This window comes from Loxodonta africana, chromosome 9 (genome assembly GCF_030014295.1).
Source record: "Loxodonta africana isolate mLoxAfr1 chromosome 9, mLoxAfr1.hap2, whole genome shotgun sequence".
Classification (NCBI taxonomy): domain Eukaryota; kingdom Metazoa; phylum Chordata; class Mammalia; order Proboscidea; family Elephantidae; genus Loxodonta; species Loxodonta africana.
In genome coordinates this window covers 110820871-110848749 of record NC_087350.1, presented here as the reverse complement: position 1 = coordinate 110848749, position 27879 = coordinate 110820871, and the positions used below count along the sequence as shown (strand labels likewise).

The 27879-nt window shown below is 40.2% G+C and overlaps 1 protein-coding gene across 4 annotated transcripts in view; it reads left to right on the top strand.

Annotated features, from left to right (window-relative positions):
* IL33 (interleukin 33) overlaps positions 1–27561 on the top strand; it is a 73486-nt gene extending 45925 nt beyond the window's left edge. For 2 of the 4 annotated variants that reach the window (XM_023545274.2, XM_064290527.1), the window contains 7 exons: positions 14602–14708; positions 18556–18678; positions 19445–19591; positions 20919–21041; positions 21591–21641; positions 23025–23131; positions 24826–27560. In XM_023545274.2, coding sequence (XP_023401042.2) covers positions 14624–14708; positions 18556–18678; positions 19445–19591; positions 20919–21041; positions 21591–21641; positions 23025–23131; positions 24826–25026 — 837 coding nt within the window. In that variant the 5' untranslated portion in view covers positions 14602–14623 and the 3' untranslated portion in view covers positions 25027–27560. Of the gene's footprint in view, positions 1–5969; positions 6073–14601; positions 14709–18555; positions 18679–19444; positions 19592–20918; positions 21042–21590; positions 21642–23024; positions 23132–24825 lie in introns of all 4 variants that reach the window. The other 2 variants (XM_010587950.3, XM_023545273.2) reach the window with 2 other exon arrangements.
* Positions 27562–27879: the final 318 nt, after the last annotated feature.

Sequence of the window (27879 nt, the reverse complement as noted above, 5' to 3'; positions counted from 1 at the left end):
ATAAGTGAAAAAAAAAAAAAAAGATCTCAACCTTAAACTTAAGAGTTAAAGTAAAACCAAAGACCTACTTACTCCATATTCTTTCTTTTCCCTGCATTGCTTTCTTCTAGCACTGAGAGTTCTGAATCCATTTTAAAAAAACAAACAAAAAAAAGACTGTGAACTGTATGAACTTTCCTTTTCACCTGTAATTTTTCCTAAGAAAAAACATAGCCAAGCCCATGGCTTACTTGGATTTCCGTACTCTGACAGATCAGCATCTGCCTGAGAAATGATCCCAGACTACTTAACTCTCCCTTGCCCACCTCATCTTGCCTACTGTAAGAACAAGGAGGAGGGAACAGGGCTGAGGCAGGCTTTGTGTGTTTTCCAAGGAGGGCATCTTTTGGGTGGGTAAAGGGCTGGTGCAGCTGCTGGTACAGAAATGGCCAAGGGAGAGGGAGGGAGAGGCTGAATGAGGAGTCTGCACAGGAGCACAGGAAGGAGAGTCAGGGCGATAGAAAGACCCTTGCTTTGAAGTGCGCACTCATCTATGCCAAGAAATATGGAAGACAGCTTCCTGGCCAACTGACTGGAAGAGATCCATGTTTATGCTCATTCCCAAGAGAGGTGATCCAACCGAATGCAGAAATTATAGAACAATATCATTAATATCACATGCAAGAAAAATTTTGCTGAAGATCATTCAAAAGCGGTTAGAGCACTATATGGATGGGGAACTGACAGAAATTCTGGCCAGTTTCAGAAGAGGACATGGAACCAGGGATATCATTGCTGCTGTCGGATGGATCCTGGCTGAAAGCAGAGAATGCCAGAAGGATGTTTACCTGTGTTTTATTGACTATGCAAAGGCATTTGACCGTGTGGATCATAACAGAATTATGGATAACATTGAGAAAAACGGGAATTCCAGAACACTGAATTGTGCTCATAAAGAACCTGTACATAGATCAAGAGGTAGTTGTTCAGACAGAACAAGGGGATACAGAGTAGTTTAAAGTCAGGAAAGGTGTGCGCCAGGGTTGTATTCTTTGACCATACCTATTCAATCTGTATAGTGACCAAATAATCTGAGAAGTTAGACTATATGAAAAATGGTGCATCAGGATTGGAGGAAGACTCATTAACAACCTGCGTTATGCTAATGACATAGCCTTGCTTGCTGAAAGTGAAGAGGACTTGAAGCACGTACTGATGAAGATCAAAGATCACAGCCTTCAGTATGGATTGCACCTCAACATAAAGAAAACAAAAATCCTCACAACTGGACCAAAAAGTAGCATCATAATAAATGGAGAAAAGATTGAAGTTGTCAAGGATTTCATCTTACCTGGATCCACAATCAACATCCATGGAAGGAGCAGTCAAGAAATCAAAAGACATACTGCATTGGGCAAATCTGCTGCCGCTGCAAAAAAGGCCTCTTTAAAGTGTTGAAAAGCAAAGATGTCACCTTGAAGACTAAGGTATACCTGACCCAAGCCATGGTATTTTCAATCGCATCATATGCATGTGAAGTGAAAGCTGGACAATAAATAAGGAAGACCAAAGAAGAATGACGCCTTTGAATTGTGGTGTTGGTGAAGCATGCTGAATATACCATGGACTGCCAAAAGAACAAACAAATCTGTCTTAGAAGAAGTACAACCAGAATGCTCCTTAGAGGCAAGGATGGCGAGACTGCATCTGACATACTTTGGACATGTTGTCAGGAGGGATCAGTCCCTGGAGAAGGATATCATACTTGGCAAAGTACAGGGTCAGTGGAAAAGAGGAATACCCTCAACGAGGCAGAATGACACAGTGGCTGCAACAACAGGCTCAAGTATAACAATGATTGTAAGAATGGCGCAGGACTGGGCAGTGTTCTATTCTGTTGTACACAGGGTGGCTATAGGTTGGAACCGACTGGGCGGCACCTAACAACAATAACCTCATTTTTGAGATGGGGAATCTGAGACCTGGAGGGCTGAAGGGACCTGAGAGGAGGGAGCAAATTCTGGGTCTAGGCTTAGGAATGGGAGGTCAGTCAATCTCTGCTTCTTCAACACTCACTCAGGACTTGGTTCTCCATACAGTCTCCACAGTGAAGCATGGGGAGACGTGCAGGAAGGGAACAGGACAAGAACTTGAACCAAATCATTCCGAATGTTCAGTCACACTGAAACCACAGGCCCATAGGCCAGCCAGAAGGCTAGCTTCTTTAAATGATTTAGAAAGCATGTTGACCCAAGAGGAAGAAGCCTTGGGTGCTATTAGGCTGAACCATATAAAACTGTCATTTTTGTATATCAAAAATGGTGAAATACTGCTAATTCCACACAACTCCGCCCACAGCTCCAGCTCCTCTGCTCTGTAGGTCTTTGAGCTATGGGCAGGGCCCACCACATCTGTCTGCTGGGTCATACTTACCCTCCCTAGTTATTACTGAGTTTGTGCAAGGACGGTTCCAAGTCACAGAACACTTACTGTGCGCAAGCCATGGACAACTGCTCAGGAAACCAAGATGAGTAAAGTATGACCCTTGCTCCCAAGGAGCTAGCAGTCTAGTGGAAGAGACAGAGAAACAAACAGGTGGATATGATAAGCAAGTAGGAGAGGAAGGAATAAATTTCATGTGCTTGTGTGTAATTTAGAGAGACAAGGGCTCAACTCATCTGAATTGAGTCCCAAGGAATACATAGAAGCTTCCTGGGCAAAGGGGCAAACTTGTCAAAAAATTGGACACCTGTAAAAAGTTGGATTGGCAAAACTTATGTGCCAGATATACTTACAACAATGATAAAAAAAAAAAAAAAGAGTAGCTGCTAAGGCTACTTAAACTACCAAATACCTCATGGAATTTGGTTCCTTGGTTTGGAGGCTTAGGGTCATGGTTTTATGAGACATCATGGTTAACTGGCCTCATTACGTGTTTAGTGCTTCTGTTCTACCTCCTAGTTCATTGTGTAGTGCCTGGGGTCTTAAAAACTTAGAAGTAGCCATCCGATGCACAAAAATTGGTCTCTATTCACCTGGAACAATAGAGGAACGAGAGTCAGGAATAGAAGGAAATGGAATGTGTGGCTTATTGCCTCTGTGAACAACTGCCTCCTTTATCATAAGCCCAGAAGAACTGATGGTGCCTGGCTACCATTACTGAACATTTATATCAAAGATTCTATAGAAGAATCCTGATCAAAATGGGGAAAATGCAGAATAGAATTTCAAATTCTCATGGACTTCAGACTTTCTGGAGTCATGGAGGCTAGATGAACCCCCAAAGCTATTGCCCTGTGACAATCTTTAAACCTAAAACCAAAAATATCCCCTGAAGTCTTCTTAAAAAACAGCAGTAGTTTAGCTTAACTAGTAAAGAATACATGCTTGGTAAAGTAGACGGTCAGTGAAAAAGAGAAAGACCTCTCGTTGAGACGAGATGGATTGACACAGTGGCTGCAGCAAAGGGCTCAAGCATAACAATTGTGAGAACTGTGGGACCAGTGTTTCATTCTGTTGTACACTGGGTTGCTATGAGTCAGAACCCACTCGACGGCACCTAACAACAACAACGGTATAGAACGTCTGCCTTGAGCATTATGTTCTTTTAAGATATATCTATATGGGATCAAATTGACAACAGCAAGTTGAAAGATTAGATAGGGACCTTAGGGGGCAGTGAGTTTAAGTTAATGAGGAAAGAACAACTTGGAAAAAGAGGATAAGAATGGTCGGACAACTTGAAAAATGGAATCAATGTCACTGAAATATACATGTAGAAACAATTGAATTGGTGTATGTTTTTGCTGTGCATATTCTCAACAACAACAAATGTGACTGGATAAGACTGCATCCAAGAAAACCATGGAAAAGCATAGAAGGGCTTTATAAATCCCAAGTGTTACTCACATCAGAGACTCTGTAAAAGAAAGCTTTCCTCAAATCTCAGACCATTCTTCCTCTCCTCTTGGAAGGCGTTTGACTTGAGTCACAGATTGATTTGCCAGATATTTTTATAGAGCATTTTATCTTCTTAGGAGAGGCAACCTCCCCTGGGTCCAGGTAAGTGGAGTGTGGCAACCTTCAGAGTGGTGGGGGATGGGGACAGGAAGTGATTCAGCTTGAGCAACGAGGCACTGTCTGAGGGTACTGTCTCACTGTTCCCCAAACTTCAACCTCCCCTTCTGCCACATCACTGATGCTGATCTCCCCCAAGGCAGAAGTGAAGCCACTACACCCGAGGCAGCACAGGATTGGTGTGAGCAGCTGCCCTCTCTAGCTTTCTCCTTTCTGCTCTCCTGCACAATCTCCCAGGATGAGCTCATATGGTGCTGACAAGCTTAGTCATATTCCTCATTTCCTTTCACCCAGATCAGCCTATCTAGGCTCACTGGACCAGTTTGTGGGCACTGTCTTCTCTCTGGAAGAGAAAGGGAAGACTCAGTCATCATCTTAGTCTAGTTGTTTTTCCAATATGATCTCACGTCTTCTTAGATCCTTCCCAAGCAAGGCCTTGCAAGCATGACACGATAGTGCATGGAATTTAAGTCCCAGGAATTCAATTCTACCCTGTTTCACTAGTGTTCCCCATGGACTAAGAGAAAGAGCACTCACTGACTTTGGACTTGATTTCAGATTCTTGCTCTGCCTCCTATTAGCTATTAGCTATGTGTGATTTGCAAGACACTTGGCCTCTCTGAGTCTCTAGTTCCTAATTTTTAAAATGGAGACAATCATATCCAAACTGCAGAGTTGTGACAATTAGAGATAAGGTATATAAAGCATCTGGCCCACATAAAATGGCTAAAATATTGTAGCTGCTACCACCATCACCAACACCATTATGAAGAGCCTGACTAATGCAGACTCCTTACTGGTCTCATCACTTTCCTCTTGGTGCCCTCCAAAGCAACTAGAACAGTCTTTAAAAAAAAAAAAAAAAAACAGCCAAGTCACATCCCCCTTCTTCAGCTTCCCATTGCACTTTGGACAAAATCCAAGCTCCTTCCCATGGACTCCAGGACACAGCCCAACCTGCCCTCTGACCCATACCACCTCCAAACCCATCACATCATAGTCTCCCCATTGCCCACTCTGCTTCAGCCATGACGGCCTTCTCGATTCCCTGAACACTGAGAGTTCCGTCCATCTCAGGACCTTTGTCCATCGGGTTTTCTCAGCCCAGGAGTGTGCTCTCCCCAACCCACCTTCCACATGTTCTTTGTACCCTCTGGGTGCAATTTAAATGTCACCTTCTCTGACCAACTACCTTAGTATCACTCTACTCCATTATCTTCTTTACCAGCCTCATTCCTAATTATTACTGCTCATAAGGGATTTATTTGTATGATTTGCTCAACATGGACCTCCCCCAGTAAACTCCAGAAGGGGTGGGGGGGGAACAGTTTGTTTTGTTCACTACTGTATTCCTAGCACCTAGCCCAGCACTAGATAAGGTGTTCGATTAATTATTTTTTTTTCCCCAGCCTCTCCTCTCTTTCTTCCTTTTTCTTTCTTTTTTTTTTAAATTGTGCATTAGGTGAAAGTTTACCGGGCAAATTAGATTCCCATCTGATAATTTGTACATAAAGTGTTTCATGGCCTTGGTTTCATTCCCCAAAATGTATCAACACTCTCCCCGTATCCACCCTGAGTTTCCCGTTACCTTTCACCCAGATTTTCTATCCCTTCCTGCCTTTTCCTCTTTGCTTTTGGGCAAATATTGCCATTTATTTATTTTTTTAAATTGTGCTTTAGGCAAAAGTTTACAGAGCAAATTCCTTTCTCATTAAACAAATAATACACATTGTTTTGTGACACTGGTTTCCCGCTCCATGACATTTCAACACTCACCCCTTCTCGATCTTTGATTCCCCATTGCCATTCGTCCAGCTTTCCTGTCCCTTCCTGCTTCTGGTCCTTGCCCCTTGGCTGGTGTGCCCATTTAGTCTGATACATGTGGTTAAACTACATGTGTTATTGTTTTATAGGCCTGTCTAATCTTTGGCTGAAGAGTGAAACTCAGGGTGACTTCAGTATCGAGTTACGTCTGGGGACCATACGCTTGAGGTTTCTCCAGTCTCTGTCAGACCAGTAAGTCTAATCTTTTTCAGAGAATTAGAATTTTGTTCTATACTTTTCTCCAGCTCTATCCAGTACTCTCTGTTGTGATCCCTGCCAGAGCAGTCAGTCATAGTAGCTGGGCAACACCCAGCTGTGCTGGATTCAGTCTGGTAAAGACTGTGGTAGTTTTGGTCCATTAGTCCTTTCGACTAATCTTTCCCTTTTGTCTTTGGTTTTCTTCATTCTCTATTGCTCCAGAGGGAGTGGGGACAGTAGACATATCTTAGATGGCCACTCACAAACTTTTAAGACCCCAGACGCTACTCACCAAAGTAGGATGTAGAACATTTTCTTTATAAACTGAGCTAGAAATACCCCAAGGCCATGGTCCCCAGCCCTCAGCCCAGTAAGTTTAGGGAGTTTAGATGTGTCTATGAAGCTTCTATGACTTTGCTTTGGTAAAGTTGTGCTGACTTCCCCAGTATTGTGTACTGCCTTACCCTTCACCAAAGTTGCCACTTAACCTATTTATTGTCTGGTTAGTGTTTTTCCCTTCCCAGCCCCACCCTCCCTCATAACCATCAAAGATTGCTTCTTTCTGTGTGTAAACCTTTTTATGGGTTTTTATAATAGTGGTCTCATACAGTATTTGTCCTTTTGTGATTGACTTATTTCACTAAGCATAATGCCCTCTCAATTCATCCGTGCCGTGAGATGATTTGCAGATTCATCATTGTTCTTTATCATTGCATAGTATTCCATTGTGTGCCTGTACCATAGTTTATCCATTCATATGTTGACACTTAGGTTGCTTCCATCTCTTTGCTATTGTGAATAATGCTGCAATGACCATGGGGGTGCATAAGTCCATTCATGTGATGACTCTTATTTCTCTAGGATATATTACTAGGAGTGGAATTGCTGGATCATATAGTATTTCTATTTTTAGCTTTTTAAGAAAGCACGATATCGTTTTCCAAAATGGTTGTACCATTTTGCATTCCTACCAGCAGTGGATAAGACTAGCAATCTCACCACAGACTCTCTAACATTTGTTATTTTCTGTTTTTTTTTTTTTTTTTTTTTTAGTGCCAGTAATGTTGGGGCGAGATAGTATCTCATTATAGTTTTGATTTGCTATCTCTAATGGCTAGCGATCGCGAGCATTTCCTCATGTGTCTGTTGGCCACCTGAATGTCTACTTTGGTGAGCTGTCTGTTCATATCCTTTGCCCATTTTTTAATTGGATTGTCTTTTTGTTGTGGAGGTGTTGGATTTGCCTACACATTTTAGAGATTAGACCTTTGTCAAATATGTCATAGCCAAGAATTTTTTCCCAGTCTGTAGGTTCTCTTTTTACTCTTTTGATGAAGTCTTTTGATGAGCATAAGTATTTAATTTTTGGAAGATTCCAGTTATCTAGCTTATCTTCTGTTGTTTGTGTATTGTTAGTTATGGCTTGTATTCTATTTATGCCATATATTAGGGTCCCTAGCACTGACCCTGTTTTTTCTTCCATGATCTTTATAGTTTTGGATTTTATATTTAGGTCTTTGATCCATTTTGAGTGAGTTTTTCTGTATGGTGTGAGGTATGGGTCATGTTTCATTTTTTTACAGATGGATATCCACTTTTGCCAGCACCATTTGTTAAACAGACTGTCTTTTCCCCATTTAATGGATTTTGGGACTTTGTCAAAGACCAGGTGACCATAGGTGGATGGATTTACACCTGGGTTCTCAATTTTGTTCCATTGGTCAAATAATACCCTTTTGATCTTGCATAATTTGTTATTCCAAGGAGCACATTTCTCTTGGGTGTTACTGTTTATTTTATGTGCTGGTCTATTGTTTGGCTGGAAAGCAGTCTCTGAGAATGGCTTCAGTTCCAGGTCAGAAGGGTGTCCCAGGGCCATAGTCTTGGGGTTCCTCCAGTCTCTGTCAGACCAATAAGTCCAGTCTTTTTCGTGAATTTTTTTGTTTTACATTTTCCTCCTGCTCTGTCCGAGACCCTCTGTTGTGATCTCAGTACAAGCAGTGATGATTATTGATTCTTGGCTACCACTCTGTGTGCTATAGTGCAAACAACACAAACCCAGCACTGTTTGTGACCTGGGGACCTCAGGGAGGCTGAATTTCCTTGCAATGATTCTCACGCATGTTTCTTTTCAAAGCATTTAATTACTTTCTAGGGTGTCAAAACTAGAACTTCCTCTTTCATCCAACTTTCTGTATCATCTAAATTTTCCATAATGAGAATATATTTTTCATAAAATTTCTTGTAAACTTTGCATTTAACACCAGCACTCCTCCAACGAGACCAGTCTGGTTAAATGAACTGACTTTAAAAGAAAAATTCACAACAAGGAAAGAAAAACCAACAGCCCACTTAACATTTTGAGAGTATCAATATTTTAAAAGAGGGCAACTGTTAATTACAGGGCATTGCCTGACATATAAGAAAAAGTTGGTAATCCAATAAATAGTTTTCTAGCTGATCAAATGTAGATAACATGACAGAGTGAAATGAATTTTCATACACTGTAAAAAAAAAAAATTCATACACTGTACCACATGTTAATTCTGATGGGTGAACAATCCCAGCAGAGAGTGAGCACTTAACACGTATTTGCTGCATGTAAGTTTCTGGAAGCCTTCTCTAGCCACAGCAGCAACCACACACATTTGAAACTTTGAAAATGACTTATATCGCACACATTTTTTGTTGTTGGTGTTGCTCAGAGGTGAATGACCAACTAAACTTATTAGTTCTTGACAGGTTAAAATCTTCTTTCGGGTTTTTTTCCCTTTTTTTCTTAAAATTATGTCATTTGTTCTGGAACATCTCCCTCCTAACCTTCTCTCTCCTTTTCCTTGAAAATCTCCTTCTATTTCCTTTTATTATCTAAAATATGACTTTCCCCTGGTGATGCCACTTTCCTCACAACTCACCTCTTTTCCTTGTATGCCCATGAGAAGGTGGCACATGTCTCATTTACCATTGCCCTTCCTATCTCCAACTCTGGACCCAATTACTTGTGCTGATTTCTTTCCATCATGGTCACCAGGGACGCTGACCTTTTTCTGTTCTCTGTTGCCTCTGCTGTCCCCCTTGGCAACTTTATGTGTCTGTTTTGATGAGTCTTTAACACCCTCCCACAGCTTACCCACAAAAACCTCACCCTGAAGACCATTATCACCAGAGCATCCCCACCTCCAAGACAGGGAGCATTGGAATTCCCCCACTTACAAATAACTGCCCATCTTCCTACTTCTCCCACTTCCTTTTTTTTTTTCCCCCAAGCATGTCTTTTCCTCCTCTGGCTTTTAGTCTTTGCTATACCCCTGGCCTCTTTGGTTTCTTGACCCATCATCCTTCCCCTTTTCTGCCTTCACCCTAAAGTCAATCAGTTCATTGTTTTCACTAGTTTCTTATAATTTCTGGCTACTCATACCTTGCCAACCCTCAGTCCTGAATAAACAGACAGTCTGCTTTCTCTGTTATTGCTCCCAGGTTGCTAAACATTGTTGGAGAAAGTTACAATAACATGCTGACCAGGTCAATTACAAAGTCAAAAAAACAAAACAAAAACAAAAACCTGTTGCCATCAAATCATTTTGACTCATAGTGACCCTATATCTCTAGCTATGCCTTCAAGATGAATCAGTAACTTCACTATCACCCTTAGTTACCTCTTTTTTACATTCTCCCAGGAGCTGTTTCAGACTTTTCTCATTTATCCTCAAAAATTCAACCCCAACCCTATTTCTGCTCCCTCTGTAGCTCTTCTGATGGCCCACACTGCTGAGAAGATTGAGGCCATTTGACAAGACCCTCAAGTGCACATTTCCAGACCTTAACACTTCACATATTCTCCCATTTTCTCACTCTCATTTGTCTACAGGAAGATGCATGCCTCCTTTTCACAGCTAACCTTTCAAAGCATGAGTAAATTTACTTATAATCTTAGAGAAGGGAAGGTCTTACGAAGCAGGACACAAAACCCAGAAATTCTAAAACTGATTAAATTTTACTGTATAATATTTGAAAACTGTATGGCAAGAAAAGTCATTAACAAAGTCTAAAATCAATAACACTGGGGGTAAAGTTGCAACACGTATCACAGAAAAAGTTTGATTTCTTAATTTACAAAGAAAAATTTTAAAAAACCAAACCCATTGCCGTCGATTCTGACTCACAGCAATCCTATACGACAGAGTAGAACTGCCCCACAGGGTTTCCAAGGAGTGGCTGGTGGATTCGAACTCCCAACCTTTTGGTTAGCAGCCTAACACTTAACCACGGTGACACCAGGGCTCCAACTTACAAAGACTTGATGTAAATCAATAATTTACAGAAGTTGACAAGTGTATTTTTTTAAGAAGATGCCCAATCTCCCTAAAGAAACAAAATTAAAAACAATAAGATTTTCCACCTTTTAGAAAGGCACACATTTTAAAAGATGATGACACCTCTTGCTGCTAAGGGAGTAAAGAACAAGGCATTCACATGGGTTGTTGACAGAATTATAAACTGATAGAAGCCTTCTGAAGTCAAGCAGACAATATCTATCAAAATATGAGATGCATTATACCCTTCAATCCAGCAGTCTCACTACAAGGAATTTGCCCTACCAATAAACTTACATAAGTTTACAAAAAAATCATAATTATACACACACACACACACACACAGAGAGCTGTCACTTGTAATACTGGTGATATTTAGAAAAGAACTGAAAAACAGCCAAAGTGTTCATTGATAAAAGACTATCTAGAAATACAATGCTGTCTATAAAGCTGCCTATAAAAGAATGTTTTCTGACACGTGGGATTGTTCATGATATCAAGTCAACTGAAAAACGGAAAGGGCAACTTAGAAAATAATATTTGCGGTATGATTTCATTTTTGATTAGAAAAAGAGATGTGTATGTGTATAATATTTCTGCACAGAAAACACAATGTCAGGATCTATGGCATATGTGCTTTCGCGTCATTTACAAATTCTCTAAGCGCATATACATTCTTTTTATAACCAGAAAAAAAAATTACTGAAAAAGCTTTAAACTTTCCGTAGAAAAGAGAATGGCAATTAAACAATCTCTGCCCTTGTATATTCTCTATCAAGCAGTAACCATTACAGACAGTCCACGTCGTAAAGGTCTTAAAAGAATTAATGATTGACTACGTGTAACTCACTGAATGGCTCTAAGCGAAAATAACCAGACCAAAAGCTCTGATAAGGACTGTCATTAGGAGTAAGATATGCTCCCACATGTTCTCATTAATTCAACTAGCTCTATTTGCATTGCCTTATTCATCAAATGCCAAACCCAAAATTGCTTAATCCATGTGTATGTATATATACAAGTGGATCGAAATGCCGCTGCTAGCCGGCAATAACTACTCTCAAATACTGACTACACGAAAGCACATTTTCCAAGGCCAGCCCTCCCTGTTTATGACTGGGTGAGTACCGTAACCGCAGTACCAGAATACCTGCTGTATGTTACCAGAAGCAGCAGCCTCAAAGGACCAGTGACGTTTATATTACCACGTATTCTAAAATATTTCCAATTGAAGAACGGGAGAGTAGAGAGTAAATTTTAAGTCTGCAAAATGATAAGAAAAGTGATCATATTTATTCAGGTTTGTACATTGTTTGAAGAAAATGTTTTGTGTTTCAGAAGATGATTTGAAAATATTTCCTGATTATGCTTTTGACTTATGCAATTCAACAAAAGCTGCTGACTCTTTGTCAATGGCCCCATCACCAATAGTACCGTTTTCATCTTCTTATCTACCCAGCTCAGCTGTGCAAGCTAGTCTTCGCTTACAGCAGAGTTCTTCCAAGTGTGTTCTTAAACTAGTCCATGCGAATGCTAGTGGGGGGGGGGCGGCGGGGGGTGGGGGTTATAAGATCACATAACTGCAGGAAATAATTGGTTTTAAACAAAGGTTATAAGGTCACAAAATTATGGGAAATAATTGGTTAAAATTATTCCTCAGCGACAGATGATTAACAACGTTACTATGCTAACGTGAGTTTTGGCCCTCCAAGAGGCGGGACATAGATTAGAACATTTCCCAGATTTACTTTAGAATGCAATCTTTTTTTTTTTAATGTCCAGGAAAATTTCTTTCTAGGACAGATTATCAGTAAAGTGTTACCTGAGCACCTACTGTGTGCAGGACACCATTTGAACTATTTTCTGCACAATTTAAAGCTTAACTACAATACGGTTACCTAAGTGCACAATCGCACATTCCGTGATTACAAATAAGTCACCATATTCAGAAATTTATTATTTCAAACCAATTGGACAATTATTTTAAGGCTGTGTTTAAATTCCCAATTGTGATCACTTTCTTCCTATCTTTTTTTTTGGGGGGGAGGGGTAGGTACAGACAAGGGGACTGACATTAAGATGGAAGCCAGGAATTCCCAGTCCCAGTTCTGTTTTTGTGATCCTGGGCAAGGCACTTAACCTTTCAGAGTCTCAGTCTACTCACCTGTAGAGTTAGGGACTCAGGAAAATGATATCTCAGACTCCCTGCTTCTAAGTGTTCTTGATCAATAAAGGTAAGAGAATCAGAGGAAAAAGGTAAGAACTGCTTGAAGACCTCAAGATGTATGAGAATAATACTCCCACGGGAAGAAGGAAGGACAGAATAGGGAGTCCTCAACTTCCCCCGCCTTTGTGGGATTTTGTAAATGGGCTGCCTCCAGGTAAGAGTCTAGCTCCATCTAGACAAGATATTTTGGAATTTCAGCCTCTGTGGGACTGTCCAGGGTCACGTATAAAGGTACACGAAGTTTATCTTCCAAGGAGTCCTCTGATCAGGCACTTAACCTTCCCCCTCCCCTTACCGTGGGAGAGGAGCTGTTTCAGATGAAGTTAGTAAGAAATTTAAATAGTAACCACCCCTGGAATCATTGGATTTTATTTTTTAAATATCATAGCAAAAAGTGAGGGCAATGTTTAACATAAGAAGTAACAACTATTGGTAGAATTTCTGGGAATGGAAGAGAGTTTTAGACTAGAGAAGTCCTGCTCCCTCCACAAACCACAACACCACAGTACCTTGATGACCAAGCCAGGTCTCAGAACACACTGAAAGAACATGGGCTTTCCTGCAATTTATGGCAGAGTGGAAAACCTGGTGGCATGGTGGTTAAAAGCTACGTCTGCTAACCAAAAGGTCAGCAGTTCAAATCCACCAGCTGCTCCTTGGAAACCCTATGGAGCAGCTCGGCTCTATCCTATAGGGTCACTATGAGTCGGAATTGACTAGATGGTAACAGGTTTCTTGTTGTTGTTGTTAAACACCAGTGGTAGAATTCTCCCCTTCCATGCAGGAGACCTGGGTTTAATCCCCAGCCAACATACCTCATGCGCAGCCACCACCCGACTATCAGTGGGGGCTTGTGTGTTGCTAAGATGTTGAACAGGTTTCAGCAGAGCTTCCAGACTAAGACAGACCAGGAGGAACGGTATGGCGATCTACTCCTGAAAATCAACCAATGAAAGCCTTATGGATCACAATGCTGATGGCGCAGCACCTGGCAACATTTTGTTCAGTTGTGCAATGGGTCACTATGAGTCAGGGGTCAACCTGAGGGCAGCTAACAACAACGATACCTGTCATGAATAGATCCTCCCTCCATATTCATTCCTTTTCGAGAACTGCTAAGGATTTGTGGGTTTCTTTTTTCGTTAAATACTTTTAGTCAATCATTATCATTATTCCTCTGGATACTCAAATTATTTCATTTTTGGCCAGTGGGGAGTCCTTTGAGGAGGCGCATGTGTCTTTCTGGCGCAATCTCATCAGTTTTTGAGTGGCTCATTGCTTCCTGGCACAGCAGGATATTCCACGCTCACCTTCTACCTTCCCAGTCCCAGGACTGAAGTTTTGATTCCTTTTAGCAGGGAATGTGTTTAGAAACTAACATCTGGGCACACTAATGTTGCTGACTCAAGTTTAACATTACAGGGGGTTTTATTTTTCCTTGCTTATTTTTTAGTTTATATCTATAACATCTTTTCCCAACAGACATCAATACATCTACTTATTTGCTCCATTCTTTGACAATGAAGGAGCCCTGGTGGCTAACCAAAACGTTGGCGGTTCCAACCGACCAGCTGCTCTGCGGGAGAAAGATGTGGCAGTCTGTTTCCAAAAAGATCACAGCCTTGAATACCGTATAGGGCAGTTCTGCTCTGTCCTAAAGGGTCACTATGAGTTAGAATTGATTCAACAGCAACAGTTTTTTGTTTTGTTTTAATAACACAACAGTGTCAAAGTTAAAATACCAACAGTACCACTACCAATAAACTCACTAAGTGAGGTTTAACATTTCTTTCCAGTTCTTTTTGTCCTCTGACTATATTCCAATATGGATATATATTCAGAATACCATGTTCAAATTTTACTGAAATCATTGTTTTCTCTCTGTGGTTATGTTATCTATATTATGTTGAAAAAGCAACAATGTTTCTGTTTGTTTCCAAGTTGAGACAACTGATCTACTAACACTGTCTTTAAATCCAACAGAAGCCTGAACAATAAAGCCAAGATGAAATATTCAACCACCAAGATGCCCCCAGCAAAGATGAACAGCTCAGCAGACAAAACCCCAGCAAAACTTTCCAAGCTGAGAAGTAAGGACTTAATCATTCTTTTATTTTTTTTTAATCGTGCTTTAAGTGAAAGTTTACAAATCAGTCTCTCATACAAAAACTTATATATACCTTGCTATATACTCCTAGTTGCTCTTGCCTTAATGAGACAGCACACTCCTTCTCTTCACCCTGTATTCCCGTGTCCATTCAGCCAGCTTCTGTCCCCCTGACTTAATCATTCTTGATTAACACAATATCTTTTATCTGTTACCAAATCTTCATCACTCCTGTGTTCATACATGCCTCCTTAGCAAAGCTACAGGAATTGAAATTGAAAAGGATGGCTCCTAAGTGTGTGACACAGCAGTCTGTATATATCCGATAATATAGACTTTAGATGGCCAACTCTTTGATTCATCACAGGTCGGAGATGGCTCAGACCATTTAAACCAGCTAATAGTGATAAGCTTAATTACAGCCTTTCATATCAACTTCATAAAATCCCTCATATCTCTCTCCTCACACCTCCTGCCACCAAATCCCAAAAGCCTTTCCCAGACTAACTAGCAAAATTATAAAATGACTCACTGTCAGTCATTCAACAAATAGCTTATTAAGGCCTTTGGTCTATCAAGCATAGGGTCCTTACTTGCCACTTCTGATATAAAGTGAAGGTATCTGAATAACCCAGGCCCTAAATAAAGCAGCATTAACCAAATGACGCCCAAGTCTATCCAACTGCAAACTCCAGGAGTTTGGAATAAGTTGCAGGGTAAACAAAGTCAGGTGGCAGCCATAGCTGGGAGATGAAAGGGCTATATACTTCTTTGATCCTTAAAATTACCTGCTCTAGGAAATAATCACACAGATGTATACTCATGTTTTTCATATGGGAGCAGTAACACGAAAGAAAGTTAACCAAGTCCTGGTGGACTGGATGAGGGGTGGCGGTAGGGACTGGCATACCCTCGTCCTTTGTGCTCCTCTTCATTTGCCTGAACACCTGTAAGGCTAAAAGAGAAAGCAGTGCTAAAGGACGTCATTTGGGCCCCCTTCCGTCCTCCCTGAACCCCTGACCCACACATGCTGTTCTTTGGTAACCAGAAAAAAAAAAAAAAAAAACCCACTGCTGTCGATTCCGACTCATAGCGACCCTATAGGACAGAGTAGAACTGCCCCATACAGTTTCCAAGGAGCACCTGGCAGATTTGAACTGCCAACCTCTTGGTTAGCAGGAAAAGATTAATTTAACGGTGGTTTCTGAATGTCCAGGAAACCACCATTAAATTAGTCCTTTTACTACAAGTAGCTGACAGTGGAATCACTAGGAGGGTAGAGGAGGTATGGATACCACCGGCGACACTGTCAGGGGGATGACACCAAAATGACCATCTATTAAAATTTTTTGCAGTGTTTCAGCAGAAATTTATTATTTTTTAAATAAAAATATCCCTGCAGTTAGAACAACAAAAAAAATTTTTGTAAGCCTAGTTTACATGTATCGATATACCTACAGGGCTAAAACTCTATGCTAATTTAATTTTTGAACCTTCTAATGTACCCTGGTCAGAGCTCTCATTATTGCTCAATTACAATGACGTGGTTTCGTCTGCACCCGCTACAAGCAGGCTCTGGTGTTTTTGTTGCTGCCTGTGTTATTATAGTCATGGATTTTGTAACATTTTCTGGTGTTTTAGCTACAATATTGTAATTAGCATGGGGGGGGAGGGTGACAACATGAGTTACCACGCTGCGTGATACCACCCTTGTGATGCCACTGGTAGCTAGGTCAAAACGTCCCGTGCGGAAACTCAGTGGAAGTTACTCTATGTCCCACAACTCCCTCCAGAAAAAGGGTGCATTTTCTTTGTATCCCAGGAGATGTGGGCTTTTTATAGGTACTGTAACAAGAGAATGAGCCAGAGTTTAGCCTACTGCTGGCCCTGATGCAAATGCTAAAACGTAACCCTTCCTTTAAGAGTGCAGTGGCCCTAGCTCCTTATCTACTCCATTTAGGGGAACCATGATAAAGATAATCCCAAACTCAGCTTTACGTGGCTTTGGGATGTATCCTACAGTTTTTATTGTCCCCTAGTGGACCTTCCTTGACAATAATATTGGCTTATTTTAATACTGAAGTCATAATTTATTGAACACTCCTGACAATTCAATGGATACCTCAGTGGCGTGGAACAGGTATGACCTGGTTCTTAAAACTAAACTACAAGAAATGTCAGATCTTTATTTTTCTAAAGAAACTGTTCTGGTCCCCAAGCAACAAGGCAAGAGAGTTCATTTAATTCTGATTTCCTTGGGCCACAATGATCTGGCACAATCCACAGCTCTCAAAGGCACAAAATTTAGTCTCCAACAGATATCCATACAGTCAGGCGCCCAGTGAGTTCTGGTGGCCGCCCCCACAGCATTTCTGTGTCAACACAGGGCAGGACTTCCTGACCTGGAGGAAACCCCCTCTCCTAACCAATCCCTTTCCCAGATACCAGGAAGCCACTCTCCAGGGTCAGACCATTCTCCTCTCCTACTTCCTCTCATCCACATCATCTACCCTTTGCCCTCCCTGGCAAGCCAGACTTCTCCATTCATGGGTGCAGCCAGAGGTCACAGTATGGGCGCCTTGGGGCAGTCTCTGGTCCAGTGAAGGGGCTGGGACTTCATCCTGTGCTCAACAGGAGGCCCTTGAAGATGTTTAACTGAAGAATGACATTTTATATCGTAACTTTATTTCATATAATATAATTGCATTTTTATAATCGTCATATTTATAATAATACCTATTATTTTATAGAATTGAAATTTGCCTATATTGTATATACTGCTTTATGGTTCAGATACAATCATGTTGAAGACTGAGGTTGAATGACTCAAGTATTACAATGTTTTATTTGACTCTGAAAGGCTTTTTATGGTTTTAAGAAGCAAATTTAATTTTCTATCTGAGATTTGAGTTTTTCTTTGACTAACCAAACTAAGAATTACTCAAGAACTGACTAACTTTTTCAATTTCAACTAATTTATCTGAATTTGCAATTTGATAGTCCCACAAACGTAGGGTTTTCTTAGATGGGAGTGAAGTGGATAGAGTGGCTTTGCTATTAGGCACACCTGAATCACATCTTAGCAGCCCTGTGACCTTGGGCAAATGCCATGACACCAAAAAACCTCAGTACATCATCTGTACAATGGGGATAATAATACCTACCTGACAAGATCATTGTGAGGTTTATTTAAATGAAATCCTATGTAAAATTATTTGCACCATCCAGACACTTAGTAAATGGCAACTGTTTTTAATACCAATAACCTTTTAGACCACAGCTATTTCTCCAAAACTATTAAGAGTGTATTCTAGATGAGTAAAAAATTGCAGATTTCATATGACTTTAAGAGTTCTCCCTTAGTTACGCCAAGATTGGTATATGTTTGATGTAACTCCACAATCCGTTATATACAATTAGGAAAACCAAAATCTTCTCTAAGGTCCTAAATTTTCATAACGTATTTGGCAGCAAATTATAACCTGAATTCAGGTGACAGTTAAATTCTGACCTGAACTAACATGAGATCTTTATTTCACTCTGGGTGAATTTCTCTATGTTTTAGCATAACACTATCAATTTTTTATTACGGTGTGCTGCTGTGTCTGTCCCTGCTCGGGGTGCTACATATATATACTATGTGCTCCTTGTTACAATTCTAGAATCCAAAAACAAACAAAAAAAATCTAAATTTTGAAATACAACTGGACGAAGGGTTTCTGATAAGAGACTATGGACCTGTCCTTGCTTTCTTGGTCTATAACACTCAGGATTTTTAAAAGGGAAAAGTGGATGGAATAAAACAGGATCACAATTTTTCAACTGTTTAGAATCCCAACGCAAGGCGGAAGGAGTGTGCCAGGTGTCCTTCATGAAGCTCCGCTCCGGTCTTATCATAGAAAAAGCCTGTTACTTTAGGGAAAAAAACACCAAAAGGATGTCACCAAAAACAGGTAAGGGGAATTGTACACTTCCTGGTAATTCTTTTATTTTTTTAAACTTACTTTATTTTCTGTTGATGTTGAGAATATACACAGCAGAACATTCACCAGTTCAACAATTTCTACATGTACAACTCAGTGACACTGACTACCTTCTTCAGGTTGGGCAACCATTCTCACCCTCCTCTTCTGAATTATCCCTTCTCCATTACCACAAACTCACTGCCTGACAATTCTTAACTATAATGATGGGCATCTATTTGCCTTCCTCTATCACAAAATAATAACCCAGTGCCGTCAAGTCGCAAATAGATACATAATTTTTCCTCACCCAAATTTTCCTGCTGAAGAAGAGTAATGATGATGGACTGCTTTTAGCCATTTAAAAGTGTCATATAAAGAATTTTTAATAGCATAGGAGAAATTGTTTTTATAATGTTAAGGACACAAAATTATATATAGTATATGCTTACAACTATATATTTTTTAAATGATTTGTTTTTTAATTGAAAGGGAGTACACTAAAAAATTCATAGTGGTTGACTTTTGGGAGTTAAGACCATGGGTGACTGGTTTTCTTCCCCCTGGTCTCCAATGGGTGTGGCCTACCAGGTTGTAAGTGTGCCGGGACATACCGATCCCTTCAGATCTTGGAGTGGCCACAGCCCTGGGGTCAGTCACCCCTGGCAGCAAGCAGCATCAGCTGGGGATCCTCAGAAGGTGGTCTGTACAGAATAGGGGCTGACCGTCCACCTGCACTCTCTTCCCTGTCCTGCAGGTGACAAGCGCAAAAAACTACCTCTGCTATTCTCTGCCTATCAACAACTGCCTATGAAGCAAAATCAAATCCTTCAAAGGTCTGATGTGGTGACCAGACACGCCTTGGATTTTATAACCAAGGGGCAGGAAATTTCAAGTACCCAAGGTATGGCTGGTTCACAGGGCTTGGGCCTGAGTAGCCAGGGTAGTAAGACACAGGACCTTGGCAAGTGCCACTCCAGGTAGCAGCCCCAAGTCTGTGTCTTTGCATGTCATCAGAAATATCTGTCCATTTGTAACAGACGTGCCTGTTACTGACACGGAAACTAGTTGTGGGGATAGCTGCTCTAACAACGCATGTGCGTTCTAGAGTTTAGCACTCCATCTTTATTTTGAAATGCTTGCTATGGATTCACATTCCATAAACATTATTCTTGGGGGGATATATATTATCCCACGGGAAAAAGCACATTATACCAAGAAATTTCAACATTTTCCCAATGAAAGAAAAGCAAGAGCTGTTACATTTTTAAAATATAATTTCAACTCTTACACAGTTTAACTAATTGTAAAAGTGGTTTTAAATTCTATCACCTACTTATGCAAAAGGAGTTCCAGGTTGATTATCCAAGTAACTGTCAAGAATTGAAGACGTCATCATTAAGAAACTTGATCAGGAATTGCAAGTTGCCACTTCAAGTATAATTCCTGATGTAATTCGTTAAGATCTCAGAAACATACTGAAGTTTCCCACTAAATACTTTTAAATCATTTAAATTTAGAAGCTCATAAAAATTCAAAATTTAACATTGTCCTTAATGTTTTGTATATTATTTTTCTTAGCATAATTCTGTAAAGAAAATTAATAATTTTTTTCCTTCAGGCCCCATATATAGGTAGTCCTTAAATCTGCTCTAATTTATTTTGACATGTTATAAAAATATAATCATTTTCTATGTGCAATGTGACATTAAAAAAAAAAAGTCTGAGGCATTGCTTTATGGTGTCCTGGTATTTTGCAAGAGGATAGAAGGGACTCACATTCCCATTCGGTCACTGTCAGAAGACTCTGAGTGACTCTGTACCTTACAGATGAGAAGTCATTTATCCACGTCCATTATAATACAGTCCCCTAGACCATGAGGAGCCTAGACACAGAGGTTTCCAAAGACAATGTCTGTCACTTCTCCAGGGTCTTTATCCTCACCTGCCCCTCCCTTATCCACACTAACTTGACCCCCATGGCTTTCATGCAGGGGGCTGGCACCTTTAGTCCCATTCAGCTTCCACACCTCAGCCTTTGAGCCACATAAAGCTTGTGCCAAAGGTTTCATCTGCCTCCTAAAAGAGCAAGGCAAGAATAGTGACAGACAAAGTGCTGCTCAAATTGCAAAAAAAAAAGAATCCTCTGAGGAAGTGCTACAAAAAAAAAAAAAAAGAGCTTGCCAAAAGAATTGTTCATGGAAACACACTTTTTAAATTCTTAATGGCAGAAACTTCACCTGTGTCAGGAGATTATGCTTTGAGCACATTCAATGATCGGTTCATCACTTTTGCTTTTGAGGACGGGACTTATACCATCTACGTTGAACACCTGGGAAAAGACGAAGAGAAAGGTAGAACATTTCCTTTTGTCTGTAACAATGTGATGATTACTGGTAAAGCCAAAAACCAATCTACCAAACCATAAATAATGGATTAACTCAGACATGACAGAGTGAATTCATGCTGTGTGCTAACTCCAATCCACTAGCAGTCGATGCCTGAACATCACTGCGTTGAGATGGATTCTGAAGCTTAATCGGGGTTCATCAGGGAAGAATGCTGATACGGAAAAGTGGTATCTGTTGTGAAAGGTGAAAGATGCTGTTTCTAAAATATCCACTAGATTTTTCCAGCCTTAACAATATTACCAAAGTACAACCTCTCGTAAAAGGTTATACCAATGCTGACAGCAATATTTTAAGTATTTTAATAACCACTGTACTTGGAAATTCATCAGAACGTATTCATACATCTTTGAGACCTTTTCCAAAACCACAAAAGTTTTACCTTTATGGGTACATAATAAAAGAGGAGGATATTTTCTGGTGTGTATATGTTGAAACTGAAACCTTTTGTTAATACTATATCTCACCAAAGGGATTTTATGTCTTCTCTTTCAGACAAGGTGTTACTCTGTTACTATGTTTCAAAATCCCCTGCAGGTGAACCAGGTAATTTGGAGGGCTGGGTAGCTGTAGCTTGAATTCTTAACTTTGAGGTAAAGACAAATCTAAAAACACTCCACAGGGAAGGAAGACATGAACTAGCATCTCGGAAGGTCCTCTCTAACCCAAACTCATGAGAAAATCTTATCTTTTTAGAGGATTTACTCCATCTCATCCATTTTGCAGTTTTATAGTTATGATAAAGCTTTGGTTACATGTAAGAGATCCAAAGTAATGGATGGTAAAGAATATTGAATATCCCATGGACTGCCAAAAGAACTAAAAAATCTGTCTTGGAAGAAGTTTAGCCAGAATGTTCCTTAGAAACAAGGATGATGAGACTTCGTCTCACATACTTTGGACATGTTATCAGGAACAACCAGTCCCTGGAGAAGGACATCATACGTGGTAAAGTGGAGGGTCAGTGAAAAAGAGGAAGACCCTCAATGAGATGGACTGACACAGTGGCTGCAACAATGGGCTCAAGCATAGCAATAATCATGAGGATGGAACAGGACCAGGCAGTGTTTCGTTCTGTTGTACACAGTGTTGCTATGAGTTGGGACCAACTTGACAGCACTTAACAATGATGCAAGGAAGATAAAACTTTATTTCTGTCTTAGCCAGGGCTGGAATGCAGTTCTGCTCAACAGGTTGTCCAGTGACCCAACTTCTTCTATCTTTTGGCTCTGCCAACATCTCCAAGGTTCCAGATAACTCTCCCCTGTGCCTGTGTTCCAAGCAGCAGGACATGGGAAGATGGGTGTATGCATTCCCTTTAAGGGCACAAGCTGTAAGCTGCACCTGACATTTACCCTTACCTCACACTGGTCAGAACTTAGTCACGTGGCTACACTTAGTTGCAAGAAGACAGGCTGGGGAATGTTTTATTATTATACAAGAGGAGGAGTTGGATATTGGGAGAAAACCATTAGTGGCTTTCACATGAAGACAGAAAAGCAGATGGCCAGAGAATTCCCCGTTAGAGTCACAACTCTTCAATTAGAAAGCATAAAAGAAAATTTACTTCTCATCTTCAAGGGATTTTGAAGTACCCTCTAGTTATTCAATGGCTCTTTAATTTCATTAAAAAAAAAAAATGCTGTCAGTTCGATTTTGACTCAGCGAGCCTATAGAACAGAGTAGAACTGCCCCATCAAATTTCCAAGGAGCACCTGGTAGATTCGAACTGCTGACCTTTTGGTTAGCAGCCTGAGCTCTTAACCACTGTGCCACCAGGGTGCAAATACTTCTAAGAGTCTTGTTGGTGAATGAAGTACTTATTTTAAATGACATCTTGAACTCTTTTCCAGAGTGTTAAATTTGTTTAAATTAAAATGAGTTACAATTCTTGACTTTGTAATTTATAGTTTTTTTTTTAATTGTCAGGTGATGAGGTCGATGGTAAAAAGCTTATGGTAAAGCTGAGTCTTACAAAAGACAAAAACTTCTGCCTGCAAGCCAACAACCAGAACCTCTCTCTGGAGATACGAGAGGTATGTACTTAACTCTCACGATCAGCTCCACCCATCTGTGCAGATTTAGACGGTTGGGGTGTTTTGCAAGAGGGGTTTTGTTTGTTATTGTATATAAAATACGATCAGTTACTAAAAGTAACTTGTTTTGGGGCTGAGGAAAGTGGAGAAGTGGTCTACACAACCTTACTACTCAAAGTCTGGTCTCCTCCAGCCTTTCAACATCACCTAGGAGCGGGTTCAAAATGCAGAATTTCAGACACCCCGAAACTGAATCATAATTAGCATTTTAACAGATCTCCAGGTAGTTCACATGCACATTAAAGTCTGAGAAGCACTGCCATATAGAATGATTTCAAATTCCTTCTATTTGGCTTTTGAAACCACAGTGTTCTTTATAAAGAAGTTTTTCTTTATAAAATACGGTTTTTCTAGGCAAATGCAAAAGTAACCTTTACTCTCCAAGCCTGCCAAAGAAAGGATCGTAAACGTGGCCATATGCCACGATTTATGGATAACATAAAAACAATCTATACCCTGATCACAGGATTCGCTGCTTGTTCTTCTTCAGTTGGTAAATGTCAATATTATATCGGTCACAATGGAGAGTTATAAGCATCTTGAGGAACAAACAAGCCAAAGGTGGAGGCAAGGAAGAAAACAACAGAGTACAATATAGAATACGAATTACATAAACACATGGGGTTATAAGGATAACTACGACATCCGTGTAAGGCATTACTAATATAAACACTGGATGGTAACCAGCATCTTTTTTTTTCTCACTTAACAAAACACTCCTAAATGTCTCTAACATATTGGTTTGGCATATATATCTACACAATAATAAGAGCTGACCTATACTGAGCTCTTATTATACACCGAGCACTGTGCTAATGTTTTACAGGCACAGTCTCGTTTAACACTCACATTAACTCTATGGTGGAGTTATTGTATTGGTCAGCTATTGCTGTGTGATACCCCATCGCCAAAAATCAGTGGCCTAAAGTAATAATCATTTATTATTGCTCACATATCTGTGGATAACTTGGGGGTTAATTGATCAGGAAACTGGATAGAGTAGCTGATTGATCAGGAAACTGAATAGACTAGAAAATTGAGGCTTAAGAAGTAAAGCAATATGCCCAACACCTCAGAGCTAGTACGTGGCAAAACCAAAAACCAAACTAAGCCCACTGCTGCCGAGTCAATTCCAACTCATTAAAAAAAAAAAATCCACTGCTGTGGATTTGATCCCAACTCATAGAGACCCTACAGGACAGAGGAGAACTGCCCCATAGGGTTTCCAAGGCTGTAAATCTTTATGGAAGCAGGCTGCCACATCTTTCTTCCGCGGAGCAGCTGGTGGGTTCGACCTGGCAAACTTTTGGGTAGCAGCTGAGCGTTTTAACCATTGCACCACCAGGGCTCCTGTACGTGGCAAAAGGGGTACAAATCCAAAAGTCCTGCAGCCAGATCCAGTATTCTAAGCCATACTGCTGCTCAAAGTATATTGGCTATCAGGGAATCAAATTCTCCTCCGTTTGGTCTTCTACTTTTTTCTTCCTCCCTCTCCTCCCCTACTCAGTAAGAGGTCTTACTAGAAATATCAAGTCATACGTGAACATCCCACCTTTAGTTTCTAACCCAGGGAGATGATGTTGACTCTGGACTTCGCATTCACAAAAGGGTTACTTTCTGTCTTGTTTCCTCAGTGGCCAGAAGACAAAAAGCCATTGCCAGACCAGGCCTTCTTTCTCCTTCATCAGCCATCCGCTGATTGTGTTTCATTTGAATGCAAGAGCAATCCTGGAACGTTCATCGGAGTCTGCGATAATCACCTTAAGCTAATTCCACAGGGCCAGCTTAACGAAAAATACTCAAAAAAGATCATGTTTAAGCTCTGTAAAATTTAAATGTATTGGAAAGCTGTGGATCCTGGGTCGAGTGGTCCAAATAGGCACCACTGGGGAAGAGACGAGAAAAGGAAAGAGACAAGCCACATGCAAGGGAAATGGCAAAATCTTAGCATGCTATGGAATGTTTTCCTTGTCATACATGAAAATTTTTTCCTAAGCTTTCGGTTCTGTTTTTAATTTTCCTCTGGATTACTGTACATTCAGTACAAGTATGAGTATATTAAATAGGGTATTGGTAATGAAACTTGCAGACATTCTAAAAGAGATACAGCCTGATCTTCACTTTTGTACAGTTTCAGTCCTGAAACAGCTTCATATTTAGAGTCAAGCCTTCTGGAGAGGAGCAAAGGCTAAAACCCAAGCTTTTCTTTGAACAGGGATCCATCTTAAAGAGCTACGCAGGGACATAATTTTCCCTGGTTCCATACACTAAGTTCAAACACTAGAGCTGCTGATAAAAAGACTAGGTGCTACCTGGATTAACCATTTCTCCACTGGAATAAACACCATGTCTGCTTTTAGATGCCCTAGGTGGCACTCGGATCAGGTCTCTCAAACTGTCAGGAGTTGTGGGGCTTCAGATACTTACATGTCTAGGCAGTAACAAATGTATGAAAAGGCAAGGATGAGCAAAACATCAGAAGAGAAATAAATCAGGTAATTGAAAAGTGAATAATTTCATCCCTATTTGTAGCATTTTTTAAATTATGATTTTTATATACTCAGTTTACTTTAAGCAAGTCATTCCTACATTAAAAAAAAAAATAAATCAAACCCATTGCCATCAAGTCGATGCCGACTTTAAGGACCCTATAGGAAGTGAAATAAATTGTCGTTCAGTCATATAATTGAAATCATTGTGAATGTACCACAAACCTTTTTTTAAAAGCAGTAAACTACAACATAGGCTAGGGCAGTGATTTCAACCTGAGGCCTAAGTACCACAGTGAGACTAGAAGTCCTCAGCCTACTAGAGCTGGGATGAGACATAGAATGGACATTACAATTTCCATAACTGGCTGGTTCTCATGTTTGTGACACATCATGTCTTCTGACCCTGGCTTCCAGGGATCTATGACTTCTGATGTACTCACTGTCACCTGGGACAAATTTTTTCTAATCCTTGCTTCCTATGTACACAAGTTTTTCTGCTGTCCAGCTTCCGGATGACCCCGTATAGTGTGACTTATCCATATGACTTCTGTCCCCTCCCCATTTCTTCTGGACAACAGTGGCCTTGATGTATTTTTTGTACCCCCTGAGCTTCATTTCCATATCACCTGACCTCTAGATGCCAACACACTTATTCTGCTTCATCCACCTGCTATTACAGAATTTTACGTAAGCCTACAGATACAGATATTTTTATTGAACATTTTTGTGTTTTACAGTTACTAGGGGAGTAAAATGCATACTCAACTTTACAACAACGTCCAGCTACTCAAGGGATTGTTTTTGCTTGTTCTGAAGTCATAGCAATTTCTAACACAATTTTTCACAGGTTTAACACAACAAATGATGAAAAAAACAAAAAACACCTGAAGTCTTAGAAAGTGTGATCTTTCCTGAAAGTCTGGGCTTTTTAATTTCTAATTTGTTGAGACCTATTAGATATATTTGCTGGTGGAATATGAGTTAACGGAAAAAAATAAATAAATAAACGACTAAGAATTATTGTACTAGGGCATACAATTGTAGACCAGTATCTCTTGGCTTCATTACTTTGTCAGTCATTACGTTACAGAGATGAAAATAAAAGCACAATCTATACCATCCCCCCTGAATGAAGAACACTGACTGTGGACCGTGTGCATCTGTATGATATACTTAGAATGACTGTTATTATATAGCCAAATATATCCATTACAATACTTATATTCTTAAATAAACTGTATTTTCAAAAGTATGCGAGGCCATAATGATCTTATCATAAAATGCCTCAAAATCCTGACATTCTTAAGTGAGTGCAAGCACACGTCAATTCATCAATGTTGGTATCAAGAGTAGGTCATTTGTCCGATACTTTTTGTGACTGAAAGCTAAGTGAGAGTTGAGATTCAGGAGGGGGATTTGGAAAGAAGGTTGCTAATCTAATAAGAACGCAGAAGTCTGATTTAAGTCTGAAAAGAATAATTCATAATCCCCACTTCTGTAAAACAAACAAGTCAAAAAACAACAATTTCAACCGTTGTGCCTCAAACTGGATTCATTCTGCTGAGAAATGTCACAATGGGTAGATAAATCTTCAACTGGGGTACTCCAGTGGCAGTAGGGGTAGGCTTATCTCAAAATCTCTTCTCTCCCCATACTACAGCGATTATAGCTCAGAAATCTCATCTTCTAGCAGTTATTTGTAAATACATGCTGTGTGTTATTTGTAAATACATGCTGTGTGTTATTTGCAAATACATACTGTGTATACAGGACTCTGGTAGACACCATGAAAGCACAAAACGAACCTAAGCTATCTATGCTCCTTGTCCACAGGGAACTTAAAACATGTACAATATGTATTCAAACTCCAACTTTGCAGCCCACAATGGCACAAAGGTGAGAGAGATCAGTGTGCGTTTGTCATGGGGAAAGGAATCATACTGAATCATCTATCCCTTTACCCCAGTATCCACTCCCCATCTATTCATACACCCATTCTGAAGATCAGATTAAGCAGATTCCTTTTCCCTAAAGGTCCCTTAATAGTCACAGTTTGGAATTTGGGAATGGATGCAAGAAAGTGAAAGCCAGTTGTTAGAGACAGAGTCAATGCTGAGGAGCCAAGATGATGAAACACTTGTCCAAGTCCAATTACACTCCTTGGCCTAGAGGACACTCCCGTAAAGAGAATGCATG